This window comes from Argentina silus, assembly GCF_951799395.1.
Source record: "Argentina silus genome assembly, chromosome: 8".
Lineage (NCBI taxonomy): Eukaryota > Metazoa > Chordata > Actinopteri > Argentiniformes > Argentinidae > Argentina > Argentina silus.
Genome location: NC_139662.1, coordinates 10,989,140 through 11,015,888, shown reverse-complemented (window position 1 = coordinate 11,015,888; position 26,749 = coordinate 10,989,140). Strand labels below are relative to the sequence as shown.

The window sequence follows — 26,749 nt, the reverse complement described above, 5'->3', positions numbered from 1 at the left end:
GTGTGTGTGTGTGTGTTCGTGTTCTTCTGGACAGTCTAATAAAGCACGAGTTAACTTGATACACATCTTCTTACAACTCGCCTAATACCATAACAATGGACACTTATGTTTTCTCATTAAATGTTTTGTTTGGCACTAATAGACTTCCGTAGAAAAGTATTCCAAGTTTATCGGTGCATTAGAGTAATAGTTGATTGTGCTGCCCTTTGATGGCAATTGTGGGTGTATAATAGGCAAACCTCTCTTTCACCTAAATTTCCATTATTGCAAATGCGTAGTAACAACACACACCAAAGGGTGTCGCTGTAAGACGAGTATATAGGAAAACATCGCCCCAACCCTCAACCGAAACCCACCTAGCCCCTACCCTCAGCCTAAACCCCCCTAGCCCCTACCCTCAGCCTAAACCCCCCTAGCCCCTACTCTCAGCTCAACCCCACTAGCCCCTATCCTAAACACTGTCGTCGTTCCTCTGATAAGGGACAGCCGATATGACGGACGCAGCCTGTTAGGGCTTTAGATGGAGCCTTCATCATATTGGCTTAGCATCTAATCCATCATAATGTGAGACAGACAATGTGCATATAATAATGGTAGGCTATGATACACCCTGATCTAAATGAGTGCTTGGCAAATAGCACATTAAACTGATCCCCACTTGGACATCTAGACTTCTCTACAGGTCTTGACTGTGCAGGTGGACAGCCGGGCTGGGTCCGCGGGTCGTTTCAAAATCAACTGGGTCACCCCTAAAGCTCCTATAGTCCTACGCCCTGCTCACATTCACCAGAATACGATCCCCTGATCAGTCAGCTACGCGGGACTTCTTTGTTGATCTAACCTAACTAACCCCGTGCGTCTTTTACGAACAGTCACACCTGACCTATTGATAGCCTGCCAGCCTACAGAACGGAGTGCGCGCGGGAATAGGTGAACCTGTCAGGTATAGAGAAAGGGTAATGATTTCCCCTGATCATTTGGGAGGGGAGACAGATGTTTAAGGCCGGGGATTTGGGAATGATAGAGACTGGAGTAGAGTGTGCGAACATTGGCTTTGAAGAGATGCAGCAGATATGGAGATATCTGTTGCAGTGTGACTAGCAGTGTTGTATGTTAACAAGCGAACATAATGTTAATATTGTGAGGTGCAGAGGGAGGACTGAAGTAGGTCAATTGGGTATATTTTTGGAAGGTGCGGTGGCTCTTGAGTGAGTCATTTCTTGACAGTTTTGGGGTGTCTTCCACTGCAGTCAGATTGTTCCACAGTCTAAGTATCATTTCTAAAGTTCAAACAGAAAACGTGTGAAGGGCGCGGCGTGTCTCTGGGAATCCAATAACTTTCGGCGCCTATGATTCACGCCAGGGCAATCCGTGTAGGAAATAAATTAAATGCCGGTTAGAGAGAGAGAAAGAGAGAGAGAGAGAGAGAGAGAAAGCGAAACAGAGAGAGAGGGGGGGGTAGAGAGAGCGAGACCTCGCCAGTCACTGCAGATTCCCGTTGTGTAACCCGCCTCCTCGCTCATTCCCTCTGTCTGTCATTGGGCGGTTCAGAAACGATGAGCTCATATTGGTTAAAAATAACATCACTCGTCGGTGCTAAAAATAGCCCGGTATATAAAGCTGCAGTTTGACTCAGCTGTGCGTTACAGCGCGGCGGGCTCGCTCAGCGGAGAGGCACGCAGGGGCCTGGCAGTCCCAGTCACCCGCTCCGCTCCTCTCCAGCCTTGCACAAGAAACAGCGACGCTGTGCAATCCGTCGTCCTTTCACGAGATGGGTGTTCGGGTGTAACCGACCGTGGGTGGGGGCTCGGTGACGGGTTTCCTTCCTTTTTAACTGCAACTGTGTCTGATTCTTGCTGCGTCAATAGCACGTCTGTTGTATTCTCTTATGTTATAAGTTCCAGTTTCGGCCTAGGTTTGTTCATTTGGCTTGTCTGAGAAACTAAATGAAACGCCACGAATCGCCTAAACGTAGAAATAAGCCACGCTTTCCTCACTTGTTAAACTGCCCGTTTGTTTCAAATCAGGCAACTACCAACCCCTCTGACAATATGATTAGAACAGGAAAAAGCGTGGTTTATGTCTACGACCATAACAAAGGCCATCACTCCACAACCTCCAGCCTTGTGTACAATTTAGTCTGAACCTTACTGCCCAGTTCCTCTTCCACAGTCAGCTCAAAACAACGCCCCTCTCCTCTCCTCAACACACCATGGTCTTACCTTGTCTTCCTAGTCTTTGTTAGCCCACCATTTCAAAGTACACACCCCACTCTACAATTTATTGGAATAAGGTAGACCCCCCCCCCCAAATACCCAAAACACAATGAAAGGAAATGTGTGTTATAGAAAGTAATTTATTACACAAGTAACCAAGGCTAGTTTACAAATACAGTTTCCAGTCATGTACGTGTGTACATAATGCATATACCCACGTTTCATATTTACAGACTTGCATACAGCATGTTTTTCCTGTTTATTTGTTTAAACACTTATCTTTACGGTTTCACATCCAAAAACTAAAAAAAAAAGAGAAAAAAAAAAGAGTTTTTTTTGTACATAACAGGAGATTACAATTTAAAGCAGTTTCTCAGCCCTGTTTGTGTTTACAAACAAACAGAAAAAGCCAGCCAATGGGGTCCAGGCCGAACTCCAGACCCCTCCCTTGACCGCCAGACTACAGCATTTGGCAGGGTGAGCGTCGACGGTAATGATGATATCACAAATTCAGGTAAAGCGTTTAAAACAAAAAGCAGTCCCCCCCCCCCTTTCATTTTCCCCCCACCTCCCAAATTTAAATACTGATAATAAATGTAATCCATGACATTTTTAAAATAAAATGAGTAAAAAAAAAAGAAAAAATACAACCAAAAAAAAAAAAAAAACTAGGTTCTGGGATTCTCTCTCCCAAAGCGAGGAGACGAGCGCCTCCGGCCAGTGGGCGGGTGTGATGGGAGGATGTCGGTCCGGTCGAGGGTTTGATGTAAACGGGGGCTTCTCCGACCCCCCCTTCATCCGTCCACGCACTGGCCAAGAGCCCCATGGTTTCCAAGGCCCAGGGGCAGAGTCCTGTCATGCGGTCTACAGCAGCAGACATTTATTACTTTTCTTCCCCCTCCGGGCTTGTAGCGCCGCTCTGGTGGCCATCTCAAACACTTCCCGCACGCCGTCCTTCGACTTGGCGGAACACTCCATGTAGCCAAACGCTCCGATCCTGTTGGCCATGTCCCGCGCCTCCTCTGGCTTCACTGGCTCCTGCAGGGACAAGTGCACAGATTGTCAGGACAACCAGGAAGGACAACCAACACACAGACTGTCAGGACAACCAGGAAGGACAACCAACACAAGGACTGTCAGGACAACCAATACACAGGCCACATGACAGGAAGGACAACCAATACAGACTGTCAGGAAGGACAACCAACACACAGGCCACATGACAGGCAGGACAACCAACACACAGGCCACATGACAGGCAGGGAGGGGCAGATCCAGGCAGGTCGTTGTTGTAAATAAGATTGTTTTAAGATCGTTTTTAAGCCTATGTATAAATAAAGGTGAAAATCAAACTAAAACTATTTAACCCGCCCGCTAAACACCTTTAAGAGTTTGTGTGGAGTGGAATTCTCTACTCTTCCTCTCCTAAGTGTGCATTGAGATCGGTAGCCAATACCAATATGACCTTTTCCCATATCAAATCTGTGTGTGTGGGTCTACATACCTGTTTCATCTTGGCAAGCTCACGACGTGTGTGTTCATCGTTACGCAGGTCCTTCTTGTTGCCCACGAGGATGATGGGAACGTTGGGGCAGAAGTGCTTGACCTCGGGGGTCCACTTCTCTGGAATGTTCTCTGCACAGGGAGCAACGGGTCAGAGGTCAGACAGGAGGCGCGCGCACAAACACTACATTTGACCCGGCAGCTTGGTTTGGTAAGGGGTGATGTGTACTGGCAAGAAGGGGGAAAAAGTAGAGCTGTCCTCTCTGTGTGTGTGTGGTCAAAATGGCTGAACAAGCCACCTACACACACACACACACACACACACTCACACACACACAAGCCAGACATAAAAAGGAGAACTGTGTGGGGATGACCTATGACAGTTTGCCTACGACGGCAAAAACAGCACAAGTGTGTGTGCGTGTGTTTGTGTTAAGCGTGTGTGTGTGCGTGTGTTTGTTTGTGTTAAGGTGTGTGTGTGTGTTTGTGTTAAGAGTGTGTGAGCTCACCCAAGCTGTCTGGGCTGTCAATGGAGAAGCACATGAGGATGACGTCAGTGTCGGGGTAGGAGAGAGGCCGGAGCCTGTCGTAGTCCTCCTGCCCAGCTGTATCCCACAGAGCCAGCTCCACCTAGCAGACAACACAACCACTGTTAGTCAGCCCACACTCACACACACACTCAATAACATCACACATACACAACCACAACACACATTATATATATAGAACACATTAAATGAATCACTTTATTGGACTAATTTTAAAGTACAAGAGTCGCCTCAGCCACAGGACTACAACAACAACAACACACGCGGACAATTAGCGATGATTAAAAATCCCAAAGCCTCCGGACTCGTTTCCATTGAGGTCCTTGTTCTTGCTCTACATAAAACCGGGGAGGCGCCGTGACGCCAACCTCAAATGGCCAGAGTAGGTTAGCTGTCGAACTCTCGATCAGCCACGCCTGGCAACAGAGCCACTTCAGACCGCGGGTCCATGTGAAACGTACAGCGCGTATTGATTCCGTCAAACGCGGGGGACACACACTATAGCGGCTTTATGTCGACCCCCGCCCACACACACACCCACAGAGACCGGTGAAAGACCGCGACTATGTTTAGACTGAACTCCGCGACGCCTCGCATAACGGCGGACGGAGACGTATTCTATCGCTACGTTTCGGCATCGCAGGTGACAGCAGAGAGACACGGTCATGCTTTGATATTCGATTATTTTTGATTCAGCCACTCCTCGTGAGGCAACATAACCTGACATTTCCTCCTTGTGACATTCACGGCCGACGCATTCAAAAGCGAATCTGAAACAGAGTTTCAGAAAAAGAAAAAGAAAATCAAACAGACAAATCCCACCACCAACAGGAGGGCGTGTGGGCTAAATAGGGAAAGCAAATTGGAGCAAGACATTTCTAAAAGTGTGACACATGATGTAGGCCTAAGAACTTTGCAGAGAGGGGCACAACTCATTGAGCCAAGAGAAAACTAGGCTAGAGGTCCCAGATTCCCAGTCAGTCAGTATTGAGGCCAGGGCACCCGAGTTTATAACCCACATATTGGGCTGTGTTCATCTGGAACAGGGTATCGAAATGGTTGGCCTACTTCTGATTGGACATATCCAGGTATTGTGGGACATATCCAGGTATTGTGGTACTGTTTCACACCATCTTCTCCTGTTAGGCCTAAGTGCCTACTGAACAAGACCCTAGGTCCTGTGATGAAGAACCAGCAGGGTTTTCAGACTAGAGATCATTCAGCAGCACATCCTTCCTGATCCGTTCCTATAGGCTACTGGACAAGGGGTGTCATGCAGCACCAACCAGCACTATATAGACTTACCAATAAACAATTAGCACTAGTCAATACCGTACCAGCATCATCACTGGGGCTATGGCTATTGAAGTCGTACCGTAATAGAACAACACCGCAGTCAAAAGGTTTACACCCTACAGGGCTAGTTTACCTGACACAGATGAGCCTAGACCACATCCTGGGCTAGCAAGCACTTGCAAAGTAAAGCTGTGTGTGTGTGTGTCTGTTTGTTTGTTTGTCTTTACGTGGACGCGTGTCAGTTACCTGTTTGCTGTCGACCTCGATGTCGGCCACGTAGTTCTCAAACACGGTGGGTACGTAGACCTCGGGGAACTGGTCTTTGCTGAAGACGATGAGGAGGCAGGTCTTCCCGCAGGCGCCATCGCCCACGATCACCAGCTTCTTACGGATCGCTGCCATACCTGCTGGGATGGAGAGAGAGAGAGGGGGGGGTATGAGACACATGGAGAAACACACAGACAAGACAAGAGACCTATGCTAGGTCTACAATCTCAACCGGTTGGTTTAACCTAGGCCTACATGCTGGCTGCTGTGTATGCCCCCCCCCCCCCCCCCATGGGGATATTGTATAGACACCTCTCATACTTTAATGGGCAAAGTAAGACCTGTTTGAATGGTTCAGAGGCTTACTAGGGAGAAAAAACGGTCCGTAGGGACATACTAAGGACTTGACCCGACTATCCCCGGATTGCGTAGGCAATAACTAAGAGGTTACAAAACCCAACTTGCTAACAACAATGATGATCAAGAAACGGCAGGTGTGGAGGAAGGCAGAAACATGCCCTTATTAATAACTATTCCCTGCCTGTAAGACCTATGTTCAACAAATGTCCTAATATATGTGGCCATGTAAATATCCTGTCCGTGACATTCGGTGACTAGATTTGCAGGTAAACAAGACGTCAAATGTCAGGACGATCCCCCCAGCCCGACTATGATACACGATTGATTGCTAAGCGTCAATGTCACAGGATGCGACGTGTCTGAAACAGTACTGCGAAGTTCAACACAACAAAAACAACGAAATCATTCAGACATCCTGCCATCACGGCATCAAACGTCAAGCATCTGCCCGCTTATCGACGGAGCCTTCTAGACTGTCAAGATGGTCAGACACTCAATTTGAGGGATTTTTTTATCCATCTCGGTATAGGGTGGGTCATGCAACTGTTCAGTAAGATGGCGTCAAGGCTGCAACAGATGGCTGTTGTCCGCAGTCTATAGGGGCGGCCCCATTTACCAACGAACTAGTTAGCCAGCAAGCAACCCAGCAAAACACTGTCCGATCACTTTGGAAGTCAATCTCCAAACACGACCGAAGAATAGCATTGTGTGTACCTCTCAATAGTTTGGCTACTTTTCTGAAATAGAAACCGAACGCCTGGCCTTTAGTAACCGACAGGCCAGCAAAGAAGTAACCATACATGACAATGTGATAACATTAGTCCTTGTCTCATTTAGCCGAATCAAGACAATGAAGTAAAGCCACATCTCTGGCCGTGTTACACATGTGAAGGTCTTGATACATAAAAAATACGGACTGTCGATTATAGGCTGGATTTGTTGCGATCTGAATGCCGCACACAACGACGCATTCTAGTACGTAGCTAGCGGCAGGACAGACAACCGACAGCGCTAACGGTAGCTACCGACAGAAAAACTGACAGCCGGTTTGATTCAAATCACTGGAGCTTACGTTTCAACAGGATGTTGCCGAGGACAAAGGCGCTTTCAACAGCAGCCCGATTATCATACCAATAATAATCAGATCAATTGGACAAATGATGCGTTTCCCCCCCGTCCAGGATAAAACAATGAGCTACTTTTCCACCGGAGACTAGCGCGCTAGCTAGTTGTGCTGAGTGCGGAAGCGGTATTGAGGTCGCTCTCCACTCTCGGCGAAGAGAGAAAAGCTAACTTGGCTAACGAGAGACCTCCACTGTTGTTGGGCAACTTTAGAACAGCCGATTCTCCGATGTACCGAGACAAAAGTGTTCCTTGTAAGATATAATCAAGATACAATTAATCGGAAAGTAGTTTTACCTGTTGTTTAGGTAGCTAGCAGTCGTTTTCCAGGGCTGAGTTGCTTCGCCGATAACACCCGTTTCAATCCGATACAATGAATTACCCCGCGTGAACGCGCGAAGAGCTAGTAGGTAGGGGGAGGGGTGTCGGGAGCGAGCGTGAGCCACGCCTGCGCGGGCACGTTGTGTACATCAGAGTGCTGGTTTCGATGAGCATTTTTTTTTCTTTTTCACCCATTAATAGAATGGCTAGGTCGATTTATTATTTATTTTCAGCGCATGTGCTTGTCTTTAATTGCATACATTGTATTGTATGTGTGACCTACATAGTTTAATCACACAAAATGTATCTCAAAAAGCATACCAGGTATTATTTTTAAATGAGTTGCGATCAACAACTTAATGGAAGCCTCCCCTAGCAAAGCTGTTACTTTTGCTACTTTTGTTGTACGTCGCTTTGGATGAAGGTGTCTGCTAAATGCCATAAATGTAAAATGTAAAAATTGTTACTTTAATCTATGTAACAGAATTGTGTGTGTGTGTGTGTGTGGGAGGGGGGTGGCAATCTACTGACGCATCTACTGCGCCATCTACTGACGTATTTGGGTGACACACCGACACTGAATTCAAGTGTATTTGTTGAGCCTGTGCTGCAATAAGACAATAAACTACAATTTCATACAATCGTCTTTTATTTCATATAGAGATAAAGCAATATATCTGAAACTAAAGAGAGGAGTCTGTGCAACAGTCACAGTACGAAGAGAAACACATCATTAGTGAAAACCAGAGGAAACTGGTGGAGGAAAATCAGTGAAAACCAAAACCTTGAATCACCTTCACCAACAAATTGAGCAGAACTACGTAAGTTAGACGCCTGTTCAGGAGGTTGGAACGTTACAGAACGTTCAGATAGAAATGTGCTGTATAGAACAGGTATCAGTGTCTCTGAGACAAGTGTTGTGTAGACAAGTGAGTCATATCAGCTCTACAAATTACAGTTCTATCTGCAACGTTCTGAACGTTTCACTTCATTGAACACGCCCCAGTATTTGTATCGTTCATCATCACACCATATCATTTCCAGTTTATCCACACAAACTGTACATTAGCATTATCAAACTTTATAAATACAGTATTTGTTTGTAGTTAGGATAGAGATTGAGTTGCACTTTGCATTTACCATCTTAACCCGACACAGAACGGAAAAACCTCGAACAAAACTAACAAAAAAAGAAGACAAAAAGGAGTTCCTTGGGAAGAAGGGTCTGAAAAGACTGGACTTTATCAAGTGGCTGTATTGCTCGACTATCATTGTCAAAAGCTTCACTTTATCAGTCGGAACCATTCAGAACGTATAGGGGACATCTGTGTACATACGATGTGGAGCACTCTCTCTGTGACTCACGCATTCGGCTAAATCCAAACACACAACAAATCCTTTTGGTCAGAAGACAAGAAAAGGCTCAAAACAGAATAATTCAAATCAACAGTATGAACAAAGACAACGCAACCTCTCTCTCCCTCTCTCTCTCACTCACACACACACCCTCTTCTCCCCACTATGGCTATGGTTCCCCCTTTATAACCCCATTTAACTCAGTCGGGATTACATGAACATCACTTCAGAGCGCCGACCAAAGTAGGGTGAAGCTGCCCATCAGTCTCTGATCGTGGGTCAGTTTTGTATCTTCTGCCGTAATAGTTTAATAGGTTAGGATCTTGGGGAGGATAAACTGATCCTAGATCATTGCCTGGGGGGGCAACTTCACCCTACAACAAGTAGCTCAGAAACAGTAAATGCGTCATCATCATCATGAACAAAGAAATGTGTTTTGTTTCATGTGTCCCACCAACAGAACATCTAACAGTGAGAAAGCTTCGCGAGGAGGATAAACCAACATGTTTTTTTCCATTCCTTGTGAAGGCAGGGAAAAATGATTAGGCTTTGCCCCCCTTCCCCCCACCCCCAAAAAAAACACACAAAAGGACGACCTAGAAAACCACTGAAACTGTGCCTCTTGTCTGCTGTGAGATTATTCCAGAACAATACACAGCAACAAACGGGAGCTGGCTAGCCAGGAGTCTCTGCTAGAGAGTTGAGTGTCTCAGTCACAAAGTCGGACGAGCAGCAGGTGTGTAGCAGGTGTCTCTGGTTTCTGGAGGAGATTTACAAAACAAAACTTTGTACATCCATTCAATAGTTTATTCAGGAGAGACATGAAGCAGTGGGAAGGTCCAATGTTCTTTTTTTTTTGTACATTGCATTAACTTCTCAACGTATATATGCAAGGGAGAGCGATGGGTCCACTGTGGTTATATCTGACTGTGTACAACTTCAGAGAGTCTGCTTTTGAAACGGACAGGCTTGACCATGACTGAGTGTCATCATAAATGAGTGTCATAAACTGATACGGCTAATGTGAGTTGTGTGTATTGATGTACTAGTCAAAAAAAATAAGCGTGTCTGTGTACGACGACGAGTGTGTCTGTTATGAGTTGGTGGGGGCGTCCTCAAAGCTGATGATGCTGGACTCCTGTCCTGTGCTGGTCTGGGAGCCGGCGGACCCCCCGGCCGGTGACGTCGTCGTTGTCGTCTCTCGTCCCGATAGCAATGGCGTGTCGGTCCGCACTTCGTCCTCGTCCTCGTCTTCCTCGTCGTCCATGCTGGGCCAGGCCGACTGATCCTCCACTCTCTTCAGTCTCTCGTTGAGTGCCTTCAGCGCTATTTGTCTGGAAAGAGATGAGGAGCCAAGAATTATTAAAAAAACATGTGTGTGTGTGTGTCTGGGGAGTGAGTTAGAGAGCAGAGCAGAACAAAACAAGAATTTCTGTTGCGACAGATGGACTAATACAGTTGTATTATGTAACCATCGCCTAAAAGTCCCATTCAAAAGAGCCTATATAATATAATATAATATATGCCATTGAGCTGACGCTTTTATCCAAAGCGATTGACATTGCAGTGAGTGCATTCATTTTCCAGTATAGAGGGTCCCAGCGACATGCTCTACCAACTGAGCCACAGAGGAGCCCAACAACAGAGCAACATCTCCAGGTGCGGAGGGAGCTGATCTACAGGTGTCTGTATAGCTGAGGAGTGAGGATATACAACAGCTTGAATATGTCAGTCAAATAATGAAAAGCTGACTACCTACCCTTGGACAGAGTTGCTGCTCAACAATAGGTGACAGATGCCTCTGCCTCTGTGTGTGTGTGTGTGTGTGTGTGTGTGTGTGTGTGTGTACATGCGTGAGTGAGAGAGTGAATAAGTGTGTGTGTGAGTGAGTGAGTGTGTGTGTACTCACCTCCTCCTCTCTGCGTCCTGGGGGTCCGTCCCTGGCAGGCTGATGGTGATGGAGGAAGGAGCCCCCACGTCGTACCTCTTCACCATCTTCCTGCACACCTTCATCTTCACCAGCGCTGCGTGGACCAGGCCGGCCAGGAGCCCCACCACCGGCTGCACTGCCTCGGGGAAGAACGAGGCGAAGGCAAAGTGGTCCGACATGTCCCCGCGCCCGCGGCTGTGCCTCTGGTAGAAGCGCAGGTACACCCAGCCCGCCAGGGCGCCGAAGCTGTAGGCTGCCAGCGGGGCGGTGCTCTCCAGCAGGCCCGAGAGGCGGAGCAGGGCCAGGAGGAGGAGGACGAGGGCCGGCGCCGCTTTGAGTCTCACCTGGGGGACGCGCAGCACCGTCGTGTCCCCCATGGTCTGCTTCAGGGCCACCAGGACTCCGCCGAGGAAGCCCGCCACACCGTGGACGCGCACGTCAAACAGGTAGTCCAGGTCAAAGGTGGCCACGTACGTGAGCAGGTAGGAGAGGCCCGCCAGTAGGCCTGCTGAGACGTTGACCACGGCGAAAAAGATCAGCAGCTCCAGCGCGCCCCACAGAGGCTCCAGCAGCCGGCCACAGGCCATGATGGTCCCCACGTTGGCCACCACCCCCCACACATGTTCCTCCACCACTCCGTGGGTCACCAGGGACCAGATCCAGAAGTTAGGGGGGAAGAGGTAGCCTGGGGTCACGGCCAGAGCGTACGGAGTGTCCACTGCCCAAGCGAGCAGGTAGAGGAGGAGGACTATAGCGCTAATGGACTTCACCACCACGCTAGTGCTGGCTATAGCGCCCAGAAAGTGTTGCCGTGCAACAGGCAGATAGCGATTCATTGTGCCGATAAAAGTCTTCGGTGAGAGCCGATCAGTGCTGGTATGACCTTAAGCAGCAGCTCACGTGGTGGGCCTATGATAAACAGTGCCAGGCAGAACAAACAAGTTCTCCGGGTCTAGACAACATCCACACTCGACAGTGATGCTTCATCCGGGAAAAAGTCTATTTGTCAATTCTGATGAAGAGACCTCCTGATCCTTGGATGGTATCACCCGGTCATAAGTCTCACCCACTGTTCCAAACCAATGGGGGTAACTTTACGATGACCTTTACTGATGCTTTGAAGTTACCCAAAAAAGAGTCAACAACCGTGAACAAAAATGTCACTGAAATGACTGCTGCTGCTGCAACGCAAACTTCTTCAACCTGCTATGGGTCTCGGCCAGGTTGAATACCTAGTCATCTATTCTACAAATTATCTAAGACAAGTCGTTTTCGGGTTAGGGTTAGAGTGGTTGAGTAAGCAGGCTGACGCGACCTAGCTCGTAATTTAGCTAGCAGGCTAATACACGTAGCTTTCTGTCAGTCTCTCTCTGTCAAACTAGGCCATGCTGTAAGGTGGACAATTCTAAATACCTGGCGAGATCGGATCTCGCTATTCTCAACAATCTCAATTTAAGACTAGCTACCTACCTAGCTAGCTAGCTAAAACAAACAGACTATGCTAAATAACCAGGCAGTGTGTAATACACACAGCTAGCTGACAAGATAAGAGGCGCAGCTAGACACTTGTGACAACGCTAGCGATCCACAATGAGAGTCCATAGAGGATCAGTCTTCGTTTAATGAATGGATCAAGAGAGACAAAGTGAAACCTCGATAAGAATCAGTGCAAGGGTCTCTGCTCTCCTCTGCTCTCCTCTCGGCCCAGAGTCCACCGGCTAGCTCGAGGATTTCCTGTAGCAACAGGCCTTCAAAAACACTGTTGTTGAGGCTAAAAACAATCATTGATTTGCCCCAAATTCCTAAAGTCTTCGAACTCTTACACGGACTTCGGTTACTCCCGCGATATTGCGACTATAGACCGAAGACAATTGCGAAAATATTTGTTATCTTGTGTGGCACTCCCAGCCATGTATACAGTGAGCAACAACTCTTTGCTTTGCGTTGCGTTGCCTGCCTGCCTGCCAGCGTCATCAACACACTGGAAACGTCAAGTCACGGCAGCGTACAACACCAGTGGACGATGGGAAACTGAGTCTGTGTGTGTGTGTGTGTGTGTGTGTGTGTGTGTTTTTGTGTGTGTGTGTGTGTGTGTGTGTGTGTGTGTGTGTGTGTGTGTGTGTGTGTGTGTGTGTGTGTGTGTGTGTGTGTGTGTGTGTGTGTGTGTGTGTGTGTGTCCTTTTACATTTTACATTTTACATTTATGGCATTTAGAAGACGCCTTTATCCAAAGCGACTTACAACAAATACATTTGTTTAAGTAAGTGAATCATCTATCCATCAGTCATCATAAGATAAAGTAATCAATACTCGGACCAGGGGCCATTGGCAGTCACAATGGTATTTTTTTTTATTAACAGGAGAAACTTGTATAGGGGGGTAGTGGGGGTGAAGAGGTCTTTGTGTACACTATGAGCTCTAAGCTCTCTATGCTATGAACTTATTTGATTTGGTTTTGTTGATTCAGTTTTATTTACCAGTTGTGACGTAAATCATGATTTAGGTTCTGTGTGTACTTTGAGACTATTCAAATGAAGCACAGTGTCATGTCATATCCTCCAGCAATCAGGATATGATCTGCCTTGTACTAACGTCTGATAAATCAACATGTATTTGTTCTCATAACATTACATTTACATTTACATTTATGGCATTTAACAGACGCCTTTATCCAAAGCGACTTACAACAAATTTGTTTAAGTAAGTGAATCATCTATCCATCAGTCATGATAAGATAAAGTCATCAATGATCGGACCAGGAGCCATAGGCAGTCACAATGCTATTTTTTTTATTAACAGGAGAGAAACTTGTGGGGGTGAAGAGGTCTGTGTACACTGTGAGCTCTAAGCTCTCTATGCTATGAACTTATTTGATTTGGTTTTGTTGATTCAGTTTTGTTTACCTGTTACTATATATTAGGTTCTGTGTGTTCTTTGAGACTATTCAAATGAAGTCATGTCATAATATCCTCCAGCTATCAGGATATGATCTGCCTTGTACTAACTTCTGATGAACCAACATGTCTTTGTTCTCATCAGGAAGCTCTACCTACCAATTGGGTTTTTATCTTGTGTTTCTCAGTTAATCCCTTTTAATTTGTTTGACAATGGTCCTCTGTGGCTCAGTGGATAGAGCATGGCGCTAACAACGCTTAGGCTGTGGGTTTGATTCCTGCTGGGACCCTATATACTGAAATGTATGCATCCACTGCAATGTATGTCGCTTTAAATAAAAGCGTCAGCTAAATGGCTTATATTATTATATTAGTTCATCCCAGCCCACGCTCTGTGTCCTTTCCTACATCCAGTAATGGACTAGTGTGGATACCCCCCATAGTTGGTTTTTCTCCTCTTCAGATCATCTACACTTCCTGTCTAGTTGTAATACTAGAAGCTCATGTTTTCTCTCCTCTAGTGGAGTATGTATTGATTTAAAGAAGCATAAAAGACTCATGGACTACGGATCACCGCATACACTTTCATTTTTATTCAGTCATGAAATTAATTGCCATAATAGAAAATAGAACCACTCAAAGAATTCACATTTCTCAAATGTAAAAAAAAAATGACAAAAAAGACAAACCCATTTGACAGTAGAATGCCACAAGAAACATCACAAACACAGAACACAGCAATCATGTATCTGTAATCAAACTAAGAAGATAACATGAATAGGGACTAGCTCATTCATTGACAGAAAACCAAAAGGGTTACAGCCACCAAAGAGAAGCCCGAGTGACAAACCTTTGATTGGGTAGGCTATGTTGTTGCAATGATAAGAGAACAGTTGCACGCTCAAAGAACTGTATGCAAATGAACATACATTATACCTTCTAAAGACACTTTCATGCTGAATGTGTCAGATAAGCACGGTTTGGTTTTGCTTGACCACTACTTATAAAACATGAGACAGATAGGCAGTTTATTCAGACCCAAAGGAGACATGCAAGGACTGGGGGACACCTCTGTAGAGTTGGGCTTACAGGGAAGAGATCCATGCTTTTAAGTCCTGTGCAGATAGTGGTTTTATCTGAAACCAAATTTCCCCTCATCACTTCATTTCACATTATCATTTTTAAGACTTCCATGCTCTACTTTGAAGAAAAGGAGCAAAGAGAAACCAGTACTATCCCAGCAAGCTTTTGAAGGTGGTGAGAGGGTCACTTGGCCTGAACCAAACACTTGGAAAAGATTATGTTTGTTCTAAGGATAAGGTATAGGCAACCCAACGACTGGAAGCCTCCATTCACCACACACACACACACACACACACACACACACACACACACACACACACACACACACACACACACACACACACACACACACACACACACACACACACACACACACACACACACACACACACGTCCATGTAAGGACTTAATATGGGGCAGAAAGCAGGGCATTGCAACACAGTCCCAGATCTCTAATTGCATCTCCCATTCCCATGACATCAGAAATGTTACAATACAGGACATAGAGCAAAACATAGCTACAATACTCACAGTGGAACACGACACCCAATCAATCACAGTCGTAAAGCTTCATGGAATTAGCTGACATCAATACATCTATTTTACATTAATGTTGGGTCCATTTTTAACATTTGTTTTACATTTCAAAGAAATATCATCGCAGTGAGAAGATAAAAGCACTTATTTCCAGATACAATTGAACAGAATCGGCTTGCATAGCTAATGATGAAAAAATCTAAGGCTTATAGAAGTAATGAATGAATGATTGTTGGCGTCTAAATGTATATAGTTTCAGTTCATAATGAAATGTGTAACTTTCATTATCACCTTGAAGGCATGACCCTTGCAGGACATCTCATCTTACCAAAGCTAATGTAAGCACAAAGGCATGCAAGTATGACAGGAGTATGACAGTCTGAATCTATTCTACATACAAAACATACACATATGTATCTGTGTAAAACTGGAGGATAATATCAATTTTGATTGAATGTGTTTTTTGCTACTTTTTTACGGATTGTCGCCTGGGACAGTAGATTGAGTTTCTACTCAGCTGTCTTTTTCTGATATCTGCTGGACACTCCTGTCTCTTTAATAAATGCTCTGTTTCACAGAAACAGTGTGTATTTTTCTCAACCTCAAGCTGAAAAGGACATCATTGTAGTTTAGGAGTTATTCATGTCCAGAAATGCTTGCTTGTGTGTGTGTGTGTGTGTATGTGTGTGGTGTGTGTGTGTGTGTGTGTTTGATTTACTGTTTGCCAAGTAAATTACATTGAAATTGAAATGCCATTCGAAACATGAGTCTTTTATTTACAAACTTCAAAAAAAAGATCTTAAAGCCATCCAATCTTACATGTCCATTGAAAAACTACGCACAGGGTTTGCTGGCCATTGCTCAAGACAGCAGCTTTACTTTACTAAATGGAATTAAGACAGTTGGTTGGTCGCCAACTGAATCGATTTATAAATAAATACTTAAATTCAAGTAGAAAGCTATAAAATAAAAAGCAGTTGGTACATCAACAGAAAATACTCAATACTGAGGGAACTAGCTTTCATTTGCCATCAGGATAGATTGACATGAATATCTGGATGATATGAACATGAACAAAAAAGCCACTGGATGACATTGTCTCTTTCTGCAAGTGGTTGATCGCCCTGACCACCTGTGATTGGTTGGTCCTGAAATTCACACACTTCTGGGTCGGACGTCACATTGATCAAATCATGGGACACCAGAATTGATCTGTCCCAATAACAAACATACAACATCCCCTTACCAACAATAACCAAAAAAAAACAACCAAAAAAAGTACAAAAATAAAAAATACAATTGAATAAATATGCACTGTCATAAATAAATGAATTTGGTAAATTCAAACATTCAAAAAAATACAGGTAAACTAACACCTTAAGTATGGTTTGAATGAAAAGTTCAATCTTAGCTGAATGATGTTAAGGTATCGTAATAAACAGAAAAGAAAACTTAAACTCTCAACTGAGTTTGAAGCTCCCACTGTGGAGACTTGGGGCAGGGGACCCTGTTAGCTACAGTGAATTCATCAAAGTATGTCGTCCAATACAATATTATTTACAATGAGCCGACAGTGAAGTCAAGAGGAGAATCTTGTGTGCACATCTTATACGCTACGCTGTGACCAAATTTGGAAGAAACCTTTTTTTTTCTTTCTTCTTTAACCCAAAAACAGTTGACAATGTCATTTGGTCGCTTAAAACATAAGAGAGAGAGAGAGAGAGAGAGAGAGTGCTTTTCGTTATAATTTTTTGGCACAGCTATAACTTCTTTCAGATGATTTTGGTTTTACAATGACCTCTTATGTTATCACATATGCCAAAGATGAGAAAAAGAGAAAAATGTGTTGATGCTATCTACCTCAGTAGAGCTTGTCATATGAAAGACATTCTAGACTCATTGGAACCATTGGGTACATCACAGACAGGGAAAGAGACAGACAGGTGACCTAACCACACAGGGGCATGGTTTTACCACCCGGGGGTTGTACTTGCATCATTTAGCAAAGCTACAGTAAGACTATGAGTGAGATCCAGACTGCTCGTTGCAGACTGACTGCCTGTCTGTCTGTTTTCTCCCCTCTCACGGCCAGGTAACATTCAGTGAGACAGAGGCAAGGCATTTTCAATTGGCCGTCCGCTTCGGACGCTTCAAGAAAAAACTGTGTTTTTTTGTGTTTTTTTTCATCGTCACCTGTAGGCAATTATGAATTTGAAAATGTAAAAGATAGATTCGTTACATATACAAAATATGAAAGATCAGATCTTCCCAAGTCTGATGCCTGTCCCCAAGGCCTGCGTAAAAGGCGTAAATAAACATACATTCTTTGAGTTTAAGGTTTCAATAGTATCGTTTTCCTCCCGCAAAGTGTCTGTTGTTCAAGACTTTCAAGAATCTTGAGTAACATAATATCTCATACTGACCCCATTTAAAAAAAAAAGAAACACAATTTTCCTGTCCTGGCAGTGGATTCAAGGGCAAATCAAACAAAATGTTAACATTTTAAACTGACTACTATTGAGAAAATATTCAGTAGCAATAATGACAATCAATAGCAACATCATGTGACTGATATTTTCCACCATGCAGGTGATACTACCAGCTATATCAATCAAACTGATACCTTAAACTCTAATCTATAATCAGTTAGGTATTATCTATTACCAATTTTTGGAAAAATTCAAAACAGTTCAAGAAGATAACAAAGCAAATCTGCCTTCTGGATAAACAGCACACCCCTAGTGGCCATTTGGGGTCACTGTCACTTTAAATCCAACAGTCACTTCAGTGATTTGAATGCCAGTACAAGACAGAATTTTGGAAGCCCCAAGTCTGTTGTTGCCGTTTGTTTTGTCAATGTTTGTCAATGCTCAGTCCATTTTCTCTTTTCTTTCTCTTTCTCTTTTTAAAATAAGATATTCAGCATAAGGATTTGTTGCTTTGTTCAGTCTGTGGTAGATCCTAATACAGGATCTCTCTCTGTCAAGGCAGCCATGTTGAGTTGGGGAATAGAAGAAGTGGATGAGGCTTTGACGAAGCCACCATAGTCCCTTCCTTATCCCTGTCACTCTCTCAACCCAACTGACACCATTAAAGGTACCCTAAAGCCCAAATGCTTCATTACTTTGCTGTTCTCTTTCCTCTCATTGTCCCACCTCAATGACATCATCGTCATCTTCATCGTCATCAGAGCTGTTGCCGTTCTCCAGCGAGGCGTGGGTGTGAGGACGACCCTTTCCTGCACCCATCAGGCCGGAGGAGGGGTAGTGGGACAGGAAGCTGGATCCAGCGGGCCCGGGGGTGGCGGCAGAGTGCCCCCCAGGGAGCAGCGAGCTGGGGTACAGCAGCCCCAGGGACTGGCCGTAGGACAGGGGAAAGCCTGGGGCCAGCAGGCCTGCCATACTGGGGTTGAGCATGAAGGGAGCAAGGGAGCCCGAGTCAGAGGAGGAGCAGGAGGAGGAGGAAGGGGAGGAGGAGGTGGCGGTGGCGGTGGTGGAGGAAGACCTGGAGGAGGAGCTGGGCAGGGCCCCGCCACCCCCCAGGCCAAAGGGGTCAGGGGTCATGGGGAACAACAGGCGGGGGTCACCCAGGGGGGTGTGAGGCTGGAAGTAGGGCGAGCCGGCCCCCATGAGGGAGCCCAGCATGGCCGGGTTGAGTCCCAGGGGAGGGAGGCCGTAGCCCCCCGTGAAGGGGAAGTCTTGGGGGGGCAGCGGGGCGGAGGTGTGCTTCCCCGGGGCCGGCTGCTTGCTGGCCCGTTCGTCCGTTGACGGGGTGGAGGACTTGCGCTTGGAGCTCCTCAGGTCCAGGAGGGCGGTCGCGGCCGTGGCGTCCGTGCTGGGCTGGCCTGTGGCGCCGTCGCCGTGGGGCTGGCCTTTACCGCCGCTGGCCATGCTGTTGGCGTTGGTGTTGGCGCGGTTGCTCTCTGGCGCCCTCTCCTGCGGCAGCCCGGCCACGACGGCGGGCGCCCTGGCCTTGGCGCCGGGCGGGACTGGAGCGTAGCGTTGGAGCTCACTCAGGATCTCCGGGCTGTCTGGGGAGAGGGGGCGGGTCACGTCCTCCGGAGACAGCTGCTTCCTGTCAGGTGACAGCCGGCCGTTGCTGGCGTTGGAGAGATCGTCTGACGGCTTCTGTGTGTCTAAGGGGGGAGACGGTGGGGGGGGGGAGACGGTGGGGGGGGAGGTTGGAAGTCAGAAACTGTGTTCTCGGGTCTCTAGACCAAAGCAAACGATCCATACGGGATTACAAAAGACACCGCAGATCCATCACTCAGTAGCCGGAACGCCGTACCGACTACGAAAGTACAAGTGAACAGAAACGGCATGTTACCTTTGGGCGGTGCCGCCGTTTTCTCCTCCCCGGCCTTGGGTTTGTTGGCAGCGCGGATGGCAAAGATACGCCCATCGCTGGTCCTGATGTACGTCCCTGTGAGGGGGAGAGACACACGCAGTACATGGCTTTACAACCACCGACTAAAGCCATCCCATCAAACACACCGGAACTTCTGGCATTGTGTGTGTGTGTGTGTGTGTGTGTGTCTCTCACCTTTGGTTCCTCTGATGACGTGAATGCTCTCTCCTGCGCTGATTCGAGCCTGGACGTCTGTTGAATTTTTGGTTCCAGGGATCACTATATCTGTCAAAAGGAGGAGAAGGGGGGAGAGTGTTAAGAAGAGATTGAGCAGACTAGAACATATACAAGCGTATTGTATTGGTGTGGAGGTGTAGGTGGTGTTCACTAATGTCTAATGTATGTGTTTGCAGGTGTGTGTGTGTCTGCTTACCGGTGGTGGTGACTATCTTCTGGACGAACACGCCAGCCTTCTGCAGGTAGTTGACAGGGAAGGCCGAGTCAGAGGTGGCCGGCGTGGGGGTGGAGCTGTGAGGCTTCTGGCGAGGCATCATGGGAATCGGAGTCGACTGAACGGGGCGTACACTGGCCACCGGCTTCTCGTCTGGTCTGGGTGGTGGGCGCCTATTAGGGGGGGGAAGAAAAAGAAAAATGCAACATAAGCATAATTTGATTTCATTTGTGTCATTGAAGTCATTTCGCAGATGCTTTCTTCCCCAAAGAGACTTACAATAAGCACATTTAGTCTAGTAGTGAATCAACTATGTAACAATAACAATGGGAAGACGATCGTTTAGGCGGCCATTTTGAAGGTGAACTCCAGGTGAGTGTCTGGGGTGGCGGCCATTTTGGGGAGAGTGAAAGTGTCGAGCCGCTCACCAGTTCCGCTGGCTGAAGGCAGGGATGTTGGTGAGGCTCTGGTCGCTGGCGGGGTAGTAGTGGGCGTAGGAAGGGCGTGTGTAGGGCACGGACGCACGCTTCTCCTCCTCGTAGCTCTTCTTGGCCGCCTTCTTCTCGGCCTTGGTGAGCTTCAGCTCCCGCCGGTCCATCAGGAGAGACTCGTGGTGGAAGGGTTGCTGGAGGGACAGGCAGAGAGAGACAGCAGCTCCAGTTAAATGGCTCCTTGTGTGTGTGTGTGTGTGTGTGTGTGTGTGTGTAGTGTATTCCTACCTTGGTGATGAGGTGTGGGTAGAACTGGGAGCTGAGTGTGGGTGTGTGTGTGTGTGTGTGTGTGTGTGTAGTGTACTCTAGTGTATTCCTACCTTGGTAATGAGGTGTGGGTAGGTGAAGTGTGATGTGTGTGTGAACATGCGTGCGTTCCTACCTTGTACCTTGGTGATGAGGTGTGGGTAGAACTGGGATCTGTGTGTGTGTGTGTGTGTGTGTGTGCGTGCGTGCGTTCCTACCTTGGTGATGAGGTGTGGGTAGAGCTGGCAGCCCTGTCTGATCACCGCCTCCATCTCCTGGTCGGTCTTCAGCTGCACCTGCGACGGCTTAGGCTCCTCCTCCACGAAGTGCAGCAGAGACTCCACCTCCCTCCGAGTGAACGACAGCACGGGGTTCAGGTCGTCCACCACGCGGTCTATAGAGGGGGAGAGAGAGAGAGGGGAGGTTGGTTAAAAGGGGAAGTTTAAAACCTTAATCCATTTTCACGTGTATTTCTGGTCAAACCAGAACGCATACCGTCTCAAACTATCACCATTTCGTGCGCAGCTGCATCACAGCTATCGAAACGCGAGGTCTGCGTTTGACTTACCGCGGTAAAACACGTCAGACAAGAGTTTTGGCACTCTGACCCTGCTCTACTATGCTTCCCAGAGACCAACACACGCTAGTCTTGCGCTGATCAACAGAAGGAGGGAAGTTGGGAGTTGTAGGAATCGACTCGAACCCCGTTGAAGTTTTAAGATCGAAAACGGTTTGGAGAAGGTTTAGGGTAGGGTGGTCCCCAAGGATCCTATTGAGCATCTGCCCAAGGAGCAGAGGTCAGTCCCTGCATGTAACCGGCCACAAACCACTAACAGGAACACAGGCCCACAAAATGTTCCTGGCTGCAACAGAGGAATGTAATGTGTAAAAAACAACAAGAAAATAAGAAAACAACAAAAAAAACAACAGCACTTTGGGCTGGACGGACGGACGGAGTGCACTTAGAGAGAGAGGGTTCAGACAGTGAACCAGACAGCTCCAGAGCACTTCAGTTTAGGAGGCTGGAGAAGTGCACTTTAGCTGAAGAGGGGTTTTTTTTCCGCAAAGAGTGGATTTATCTGTAACCTGTCCCCGTTGTACGTAGCAGAGGTCTGTGTCAAAAAAGGTCTACATGTACTTAGGCAGGGCTATCTTGGTGGGCCTCTGTGTAGTCATTGTGATTTTGCTGAGGCAAGTTTATTTTCATTTCTAAAAGAGATACACATGCAGGGATTTCCCAGAGACAAGTGCTCGCAAGTTGAAAAGCATTTACAGTGCCTTCGGAAAGTATTCAGACCCTTTCGCTTTTCCCGTATTTTGTCGATTGTGAAATTTGCTCAGTTTGTAATGACAACCTGATCCACACAGTGTGTAATTGATTCCTATGCAAATCAGAGACCCTATAAAAACAAAGATATTAATTCCAAAACTACATGAACTATTATCCTTGCATTAAGATGGACTCAGTACAACTTATTGAGTGATTTGTTGATGATATTTTAGCATTTTAGCTCATTTTAAGAGTGTCATAGCAAAGGGTCTGAATACTATAGAGTGCGTCCTCTAGCGTTTTCTAACTCTATGAAGGGTAACTCACCAGACATGCCCTGCTTGGAGATCTGCCGGTCGTAGATCTTCCTCTCCAGGGTGAAGTCACAGACCAGGCGGTAGATGTGACAGGGTTTCCGCTGGCCGTAGCGGTAGACGCGGCACACGGCCTGGGCGTCGTGACACGGGTTCCAGGAGGCGTCGAACACCACCACACGGTTCGCCCCGATCAGGTTTACCCCCAGACAGCCGGCCCTGGGAGGGACACCAGACCAGATGTTATTGAGCTGACTCGCGTGACCCGTGTGTGTGTGTGTGTTGTATGACCCATAGGAGCAACGTCATCATCGCAATCATAAGCAACCATAAGCGAGTCAGTGCGTGCGTGTGTGTGTTTGTGTGTTGAGAGAGTGGTTGTCACTGGTGTGTCCCTGTGCAGGTGTGTTACCTGGTAGACAGCAGGAAGACCAGGGTCTGAGTGTTTGACGGGTCGTTGAACTGGTTGATCAGCCTCTCTCTCTCAGAGGTAGACGTGCTCCCATCCAGTCCTGAGGACATACGAACCACACAGAGAGTCATTCCCTGGATCAAATGCACATAAACCCCTAATTCGCACTACAGAGCCGAGCCGAGCCGAGCCGGAACTACGCATTCCACCACCAGTGGTTGAAACGGGGCTCGGGGGGAAAAGGACAGTGTGAAAGGAAGCTGTCCGAGCCAGCACAGTACAGTTCGGGTACCTCACCCTGTAGTGTGTGAAACTCTTATATCGCCACAACCTTTACAACAACAATATTTACTATTTGTTTTTTTGCTATTTGTTTTTTATGTCCATGCACCAACCTCACCAAGTCAATTTCCTGTATGTGCAAATATACTTGGCCAAATAAAAGAATTCTGATTCTGATTCTGACAACAACCTTCAAAAGAATGATATCGCAGCCACCAGCAGGTGGCGGTAGTCAATATAAGCCAATATAAAAGCAAGCAGGGCGAGAAGGGTCCACCATTCGGGAGGCTACGACAATGGACGGAACGTTGCAGATAGAACAGAACCATGAACAGAGTCGACACCATTCCCTCCTCTAAACGTCAGGTCTTGTGATATATTTCTGAACGTCCCTTAGTGTTGGACCCTGGCTTCTCGATTCATTCCATGACGAGACACACGCACGAGCACGCACAAGCACGAACGCACAGGTGGTTGCCGTGGGAACGGGGACGGCACACTTACGGTAGTAGTCGAGGTTGCGGACCCAGTTCTGGTTCTGTCCGTCTCGGCTGGTGCCGCGGCCAGGGACGGGCCTCTTGGCCAGGAACTCCTCCATCACCGACAGGGTGGACAAACTCTGACTGCGGGACACAACGGCAGAGTGTTGTTGTTCAAGGTTTATCGTTGTTTCTTACACTTGAACATGTCAACGACCATTTGAACAGGTGGACACTGGTACCGTATTGCAACATTTGAATCCAATGTATTTTTGATGTATGTACGGTACCGTTCGATGCACCTTCATTCCATGTATTTGTATGTCGTGTTTAACTCATTTAGTGCCGAGGGTGAATTAAAAAAATGAGTTAAAAAAATATTCAAGCACTTGTTTCTCTGAGGGCTGTGTACCTGAAGACCAGGATCTTATCTCCCTTCCTGACGCTCTCCTCGATGAGATGGAACAGCAGGACCATCTTCGCAGAGTTCTCCAGGACCCCTGTCTTGTAGTCTGACATGATATCCTTCGCCTGCAGGAGTGAGTGAGAGAGAAACACGGGTTAAAACAGAGAAAAGTGGGGTAATTTCGGAGGCGAGTGGAAGTAAAGACTATGTTTTCACAAAACATGGCAGAAACCAGCGGTCCTTCCAAGATAATTGTTTTGTGGGAACACATTTACTCACACAGCCAGTTCGGCAGAATGACTCACCCAGAGAAACACAATTATAATTCTATAGACTCAATCAAACTGCCTCTTACAGAAATACACAGGAGTTTTTTTTCCCAAGCTTCTCTGTAGATCAGTGTAGCGGAGGTGGTTTGGAATCATGTTCTGGTGATGGGGTAGCCCTGCCTGCCACTTCTACAGCCCTCGTACCACGAGGATGTCCTCTCGGTATAACGGTTTACGTCTGTGGCATCCGTGCAAGAGGTCCCCCGGGTTCAAACCCCACCAGTGACATCAGCATGACATGTCATATCCTATTGTCGTGGCTGAGATCTCATATAATAATAATAATAATAATAATAATAATAATAATAATATAGATTATATGAGACAGATCTCATCATCTGCAGTATGACCGCAACGCAACGTAGGTGCCCTGGAACGCCAGTGCAGGGAACTGAAGTGTCGGATGGAACTGAAGGATTTTGGGCCCTGACCAGACAGGCTAGTGGACTGCAATTTCTACTAGCTTGGGTGACCTCCTACAAGCCCACTGTCCAAAACATGAAACTAAAGAAGCATTATATTTTTAATCCAGAGATAAACTAATATTTCTATGAATATCTGATCTGCTCTACGCAGTTTTTAGTTCCCATAAATAACAGCATTGTGACTATTTGGTTATGACGACTTAAGCTGTTTTTTTTTTTTGGAATGAGAACACACAAATCTCACTGGCCCCAGGGGGCTAGACTAGTCTCAGGCTTGTGGTCCTCTGTGGCTCAGTTGGTAGAGCATGGCGCTAACAACACTCAGGTTCGGGGTTTGATTCCCGCTGGGACCATCTATACTGAAAAATGGATGCACTCACTGCAATGTAAGTCGCTTTGGATAAAAGCTAAATGGCGTATAATATATTATTATATAGGCTAGTGGGCTAGCTTAGTTTCCATCCCTGCCACGTACCCATTCGTAGGTCATGACCTGGTTGGCCCTCTCCTGCAGGACGTTCAGGCTCAGCCCTCCCATGGCGCCGTGGTTCTCCGCCGCCGCCTTGCCCTTCGGGTTGGAGGAGGCGGGGCAGCGGGCGGGGCCGGCGGAGGTGAGGTCGTCCAGGTCCAGGTCCTGCTCATTGGCCAGGTTCTCCTTCTGTAAGGTCTCGTACAGGACGTCTGGGTGGTTCCAGATCTGGAAACAACACAGAGGCAGTGGTCTAGAGGGTGTGTGTGTGAGTGTGTGTGTGTGTGTGTAGATGTGGTAACAGACAGCGGTGTAGAGGGTGTGTGTGTGTGTGTGTAGACGTGGTAACAGACACAGAGTGTATGGGTAGCAAATGTGGGCAAATGCTGACAGAGACAGAGACAGAGACACCCCCCCCCCCCACACACACACACACACACACACCCCTTACCTTGCAGCAGACACAGAAGGCCTTGAGCGGGTTGAGGCTCAGCCAGCCAGAGTTGCCTGCCTCTCTGAAGCGGTTCATGAACTCTGTGTAGAGCGCCCTCTGCAGGGGCGACAGGCGCACCAGGATCACGTGTTCGTCCTTGGAGGGCAGCTGGTCTCTCAGGACATCGTGACCACGCCTGGAACCCACAACAACCACAACCGCGGTTAAACCACCAGCACACAGAACACCTCCGTCCATTCATAAAGTGATTGTTGGACTTCCAGAATCTGTCCTACTGTCCTTGCTTTATGACTACTTTATTACATTGTAACCGTTGATGTATTGATTGTTGGTGTACGAGGAGCTAGATTCAAGAAGCATTTCACGATATCCCGTTACGGCCGTCTGTGATGTACGTAACCTATAAAATTGGATTTTTATTTCATTACGTCCATAAAACCGGACCATCGGGCGCATAAAACAGTCCCGTCACATCCCAAAACAGCTCCAAATGGATCCATGAAAAACCAACAAAAAACAACAGTTTTATAGGTATTATTGATTTTTGTTTTCGGGGAGTGGGGCAGTCCCGCTCTTATACTTCTTCATCTTTTTATTGGATGGAGAGAATGAAGAGAAAGACAGGAAAGGGAGGAGGAGAGGGTATGTCAGCAGGGGCACGGGCCGGATTCTAACCCGTGTGTGTTCACTGTAGGACCACTGGACCACCCTGGGCCACGATATGACCGATGATTGATTGATTGATTGATTGAACTGGACCTCACCTCTGGACGAAGCCCTCCAGGAGACTGTGCAGCACGTGGGTCCTGTACTGCATCAGCCGGAGGTCCTGAGGGGTGCTGTCCACGCACTGCCCGTTCAGAATGGGCCTCTCGAACATGTTGCTGAACTCCTGGCGCGAGCCCAGGAAGTCGGGCCGGACGAAGTCCACCATGCACCAG

The 26,749-nt window shown here is 47.0% G+C and overlaps 3 protein-coding genes across 6 annotated transcripts in view; all 3 read right to left on the bottom strand.

The window, feature by feature from the left end:
• Positions 1-2,340: 2,340 nt before the first annotated feature.
• Positions 2,341-7,735, bottom strand: rhoab (ras homolog gene family, member Ab). Of its 3 annotated transcripts, none has more exons than XM_083675627.1 (5): positions 7,610-7,735; positions 5,810-5,970; positions 4,229-4,349; positions 3,721-3,851; positions 2,341-3,254 (listed from the first exon to the last, which is right to left on the bottom strand). In XM_083675627.1, exons 2-5 carry the CDS (start codon positions 5,963-5,965, stop codon positions 3,081-3,083), a joined length of 582 nt encoding a protein of 193 aa, XP_083531753.1. In that variant the 5' UTR covers positions 5,966-5,970; positions 7,610-7,735; the 3' UTR covers positions 2,341-3,080. The 3 variants fall into 3 exon arrangements, with proteins under 3 accessions (XP_083531753.1, XP_083531754.1, XP_083531755.1); XM_083675628.1 differs by having other exon boundaries at positions 5,810-5,967; positions 7,610-7,682; XM_083675629.1 differs by lacking the exon at positions 7,610-7,735 and adding an exon at positions 7,263-7,284 and having other exon boundaries at positions 5,810-5,967.
• Positions 7,736-8,279: 544 nt separating this feature from the next.
• On the bottom strand, positions 8,280-12,861 carry tmem115 (transmembrane protein 115). Its single transcript, XM_083675410.1, has 2 exons — positions 10,899-12,861; positions 8,280-10,323 (listed from the first exon to the last, which is right to left on the bottom strand). Exons 1-2 carry the CDS (start codon positions 11,753-11,755, stop codon positions 10,083-10,085), a joined length of 1,098 nt encoding a protein of 365 aa, XP_083531536.1. The 5' UTR covers positions 11,756-12,861; the 3' UTR covers positions 8,280-10,082.
• A 3,322-nt stretch (positions 12,862-16,183) lies between these two features.
• Positions 16,184-26,749, bottom strand: part of LOC310808490 (helicase ARIP4-like) — a 47,908-nt gene continuing 37,342 nt past the window's right edge. For both annotated transcript variants that reach the window (XM_083675422.1, XM_083675423.1), the window contains 13 exons: positions 26,573-26,749; positions 25,806-25,983; positions 25,361-25,582; positions 24,138-24,256; positions 23,751-23,869; positions 22,965-23,064; positions 22,566-22,771; positions 21,187-21,362; positions 20,660-20,856; positions 20,214-20,404; positions 19,976-20,065; positions 19,760-19,855; positions 16,184-19,568 (listed from right to left, as the gene is read on the bottom strand). The exon at positions 26,573-26,749 is cut by the window's right edge and continues 166 nt beyond it. In XM_083675422.1, the coding sequence (XP_083531548.1) occupies positions 18,577-19,568; positions 19,760-19,855; positions 19,976-20,065; positions 20,214-20,404; positions 20,660-20,856; positions 21,187-21,362; positions 22,566-22,771; positions 22,965-23,064; positions 23,751-23,869; positions 24,138-24,256; positions 25,361-25,582; positions 25,806-25,983; positions 26,573-26,749 (2,863 nt within the window). In that variant the 3' untranslated portion in view covers positions 16,184-18,576. The remainder of the gene's footprint in view (positions 19,569-19,759; positions 19,856-19,975; positions 20,066-20,213; positions 20,405-20,659; positions 20,857-21,186; positions 21,363-22,565; positions 22,772-22,964; positions 23,065-23,750; positions 23,870-24,137; positions 24,257-25,360; positions 25,583-25,805; positions 25,984-26,572) is intronic.

Excerpts from the sequence above, each read along its gene's own strand:
- tmem115 (XM_083675410.1), bottom strand. The coding sequence starts at position 11,755 with ATGAATCGCTATCTGCCTGTTGCACGGCAACACTTTCTGGGCGCTATA. Across the intron at positions 10,324-10,898 it reads CAGGACGCAGAGAGGAGGAG|ACAAATAGCGCTGAAGGCAC; the intron begins GTGAGTACACAC and ends ATCTCTTTCCAG.
- rhoab (XM_083675627.1), bottom strand. The coding sequence starts at position 5,965 with ATGGCAGCGATCCGTAAGAAGCTGGTGATCGTGGGCGATGGCGCCTGC. Across the intron at positions 4,350-5,809 it reads TCGAGGTCGACAGCAAACAG|GTGGAGCTGGCTCTGTGGGA; the intron begins GTAACTGACACG and ends GTTGTCTGCTAG. Across the intron at positions 3,255-3,720 it reads AGCTTGCCAAGATGAAACAG|GAGCCAGTGAAGCCAGAGGA; the intron begins GTATGTAGACCC and ends TTGTCCCTGCAG.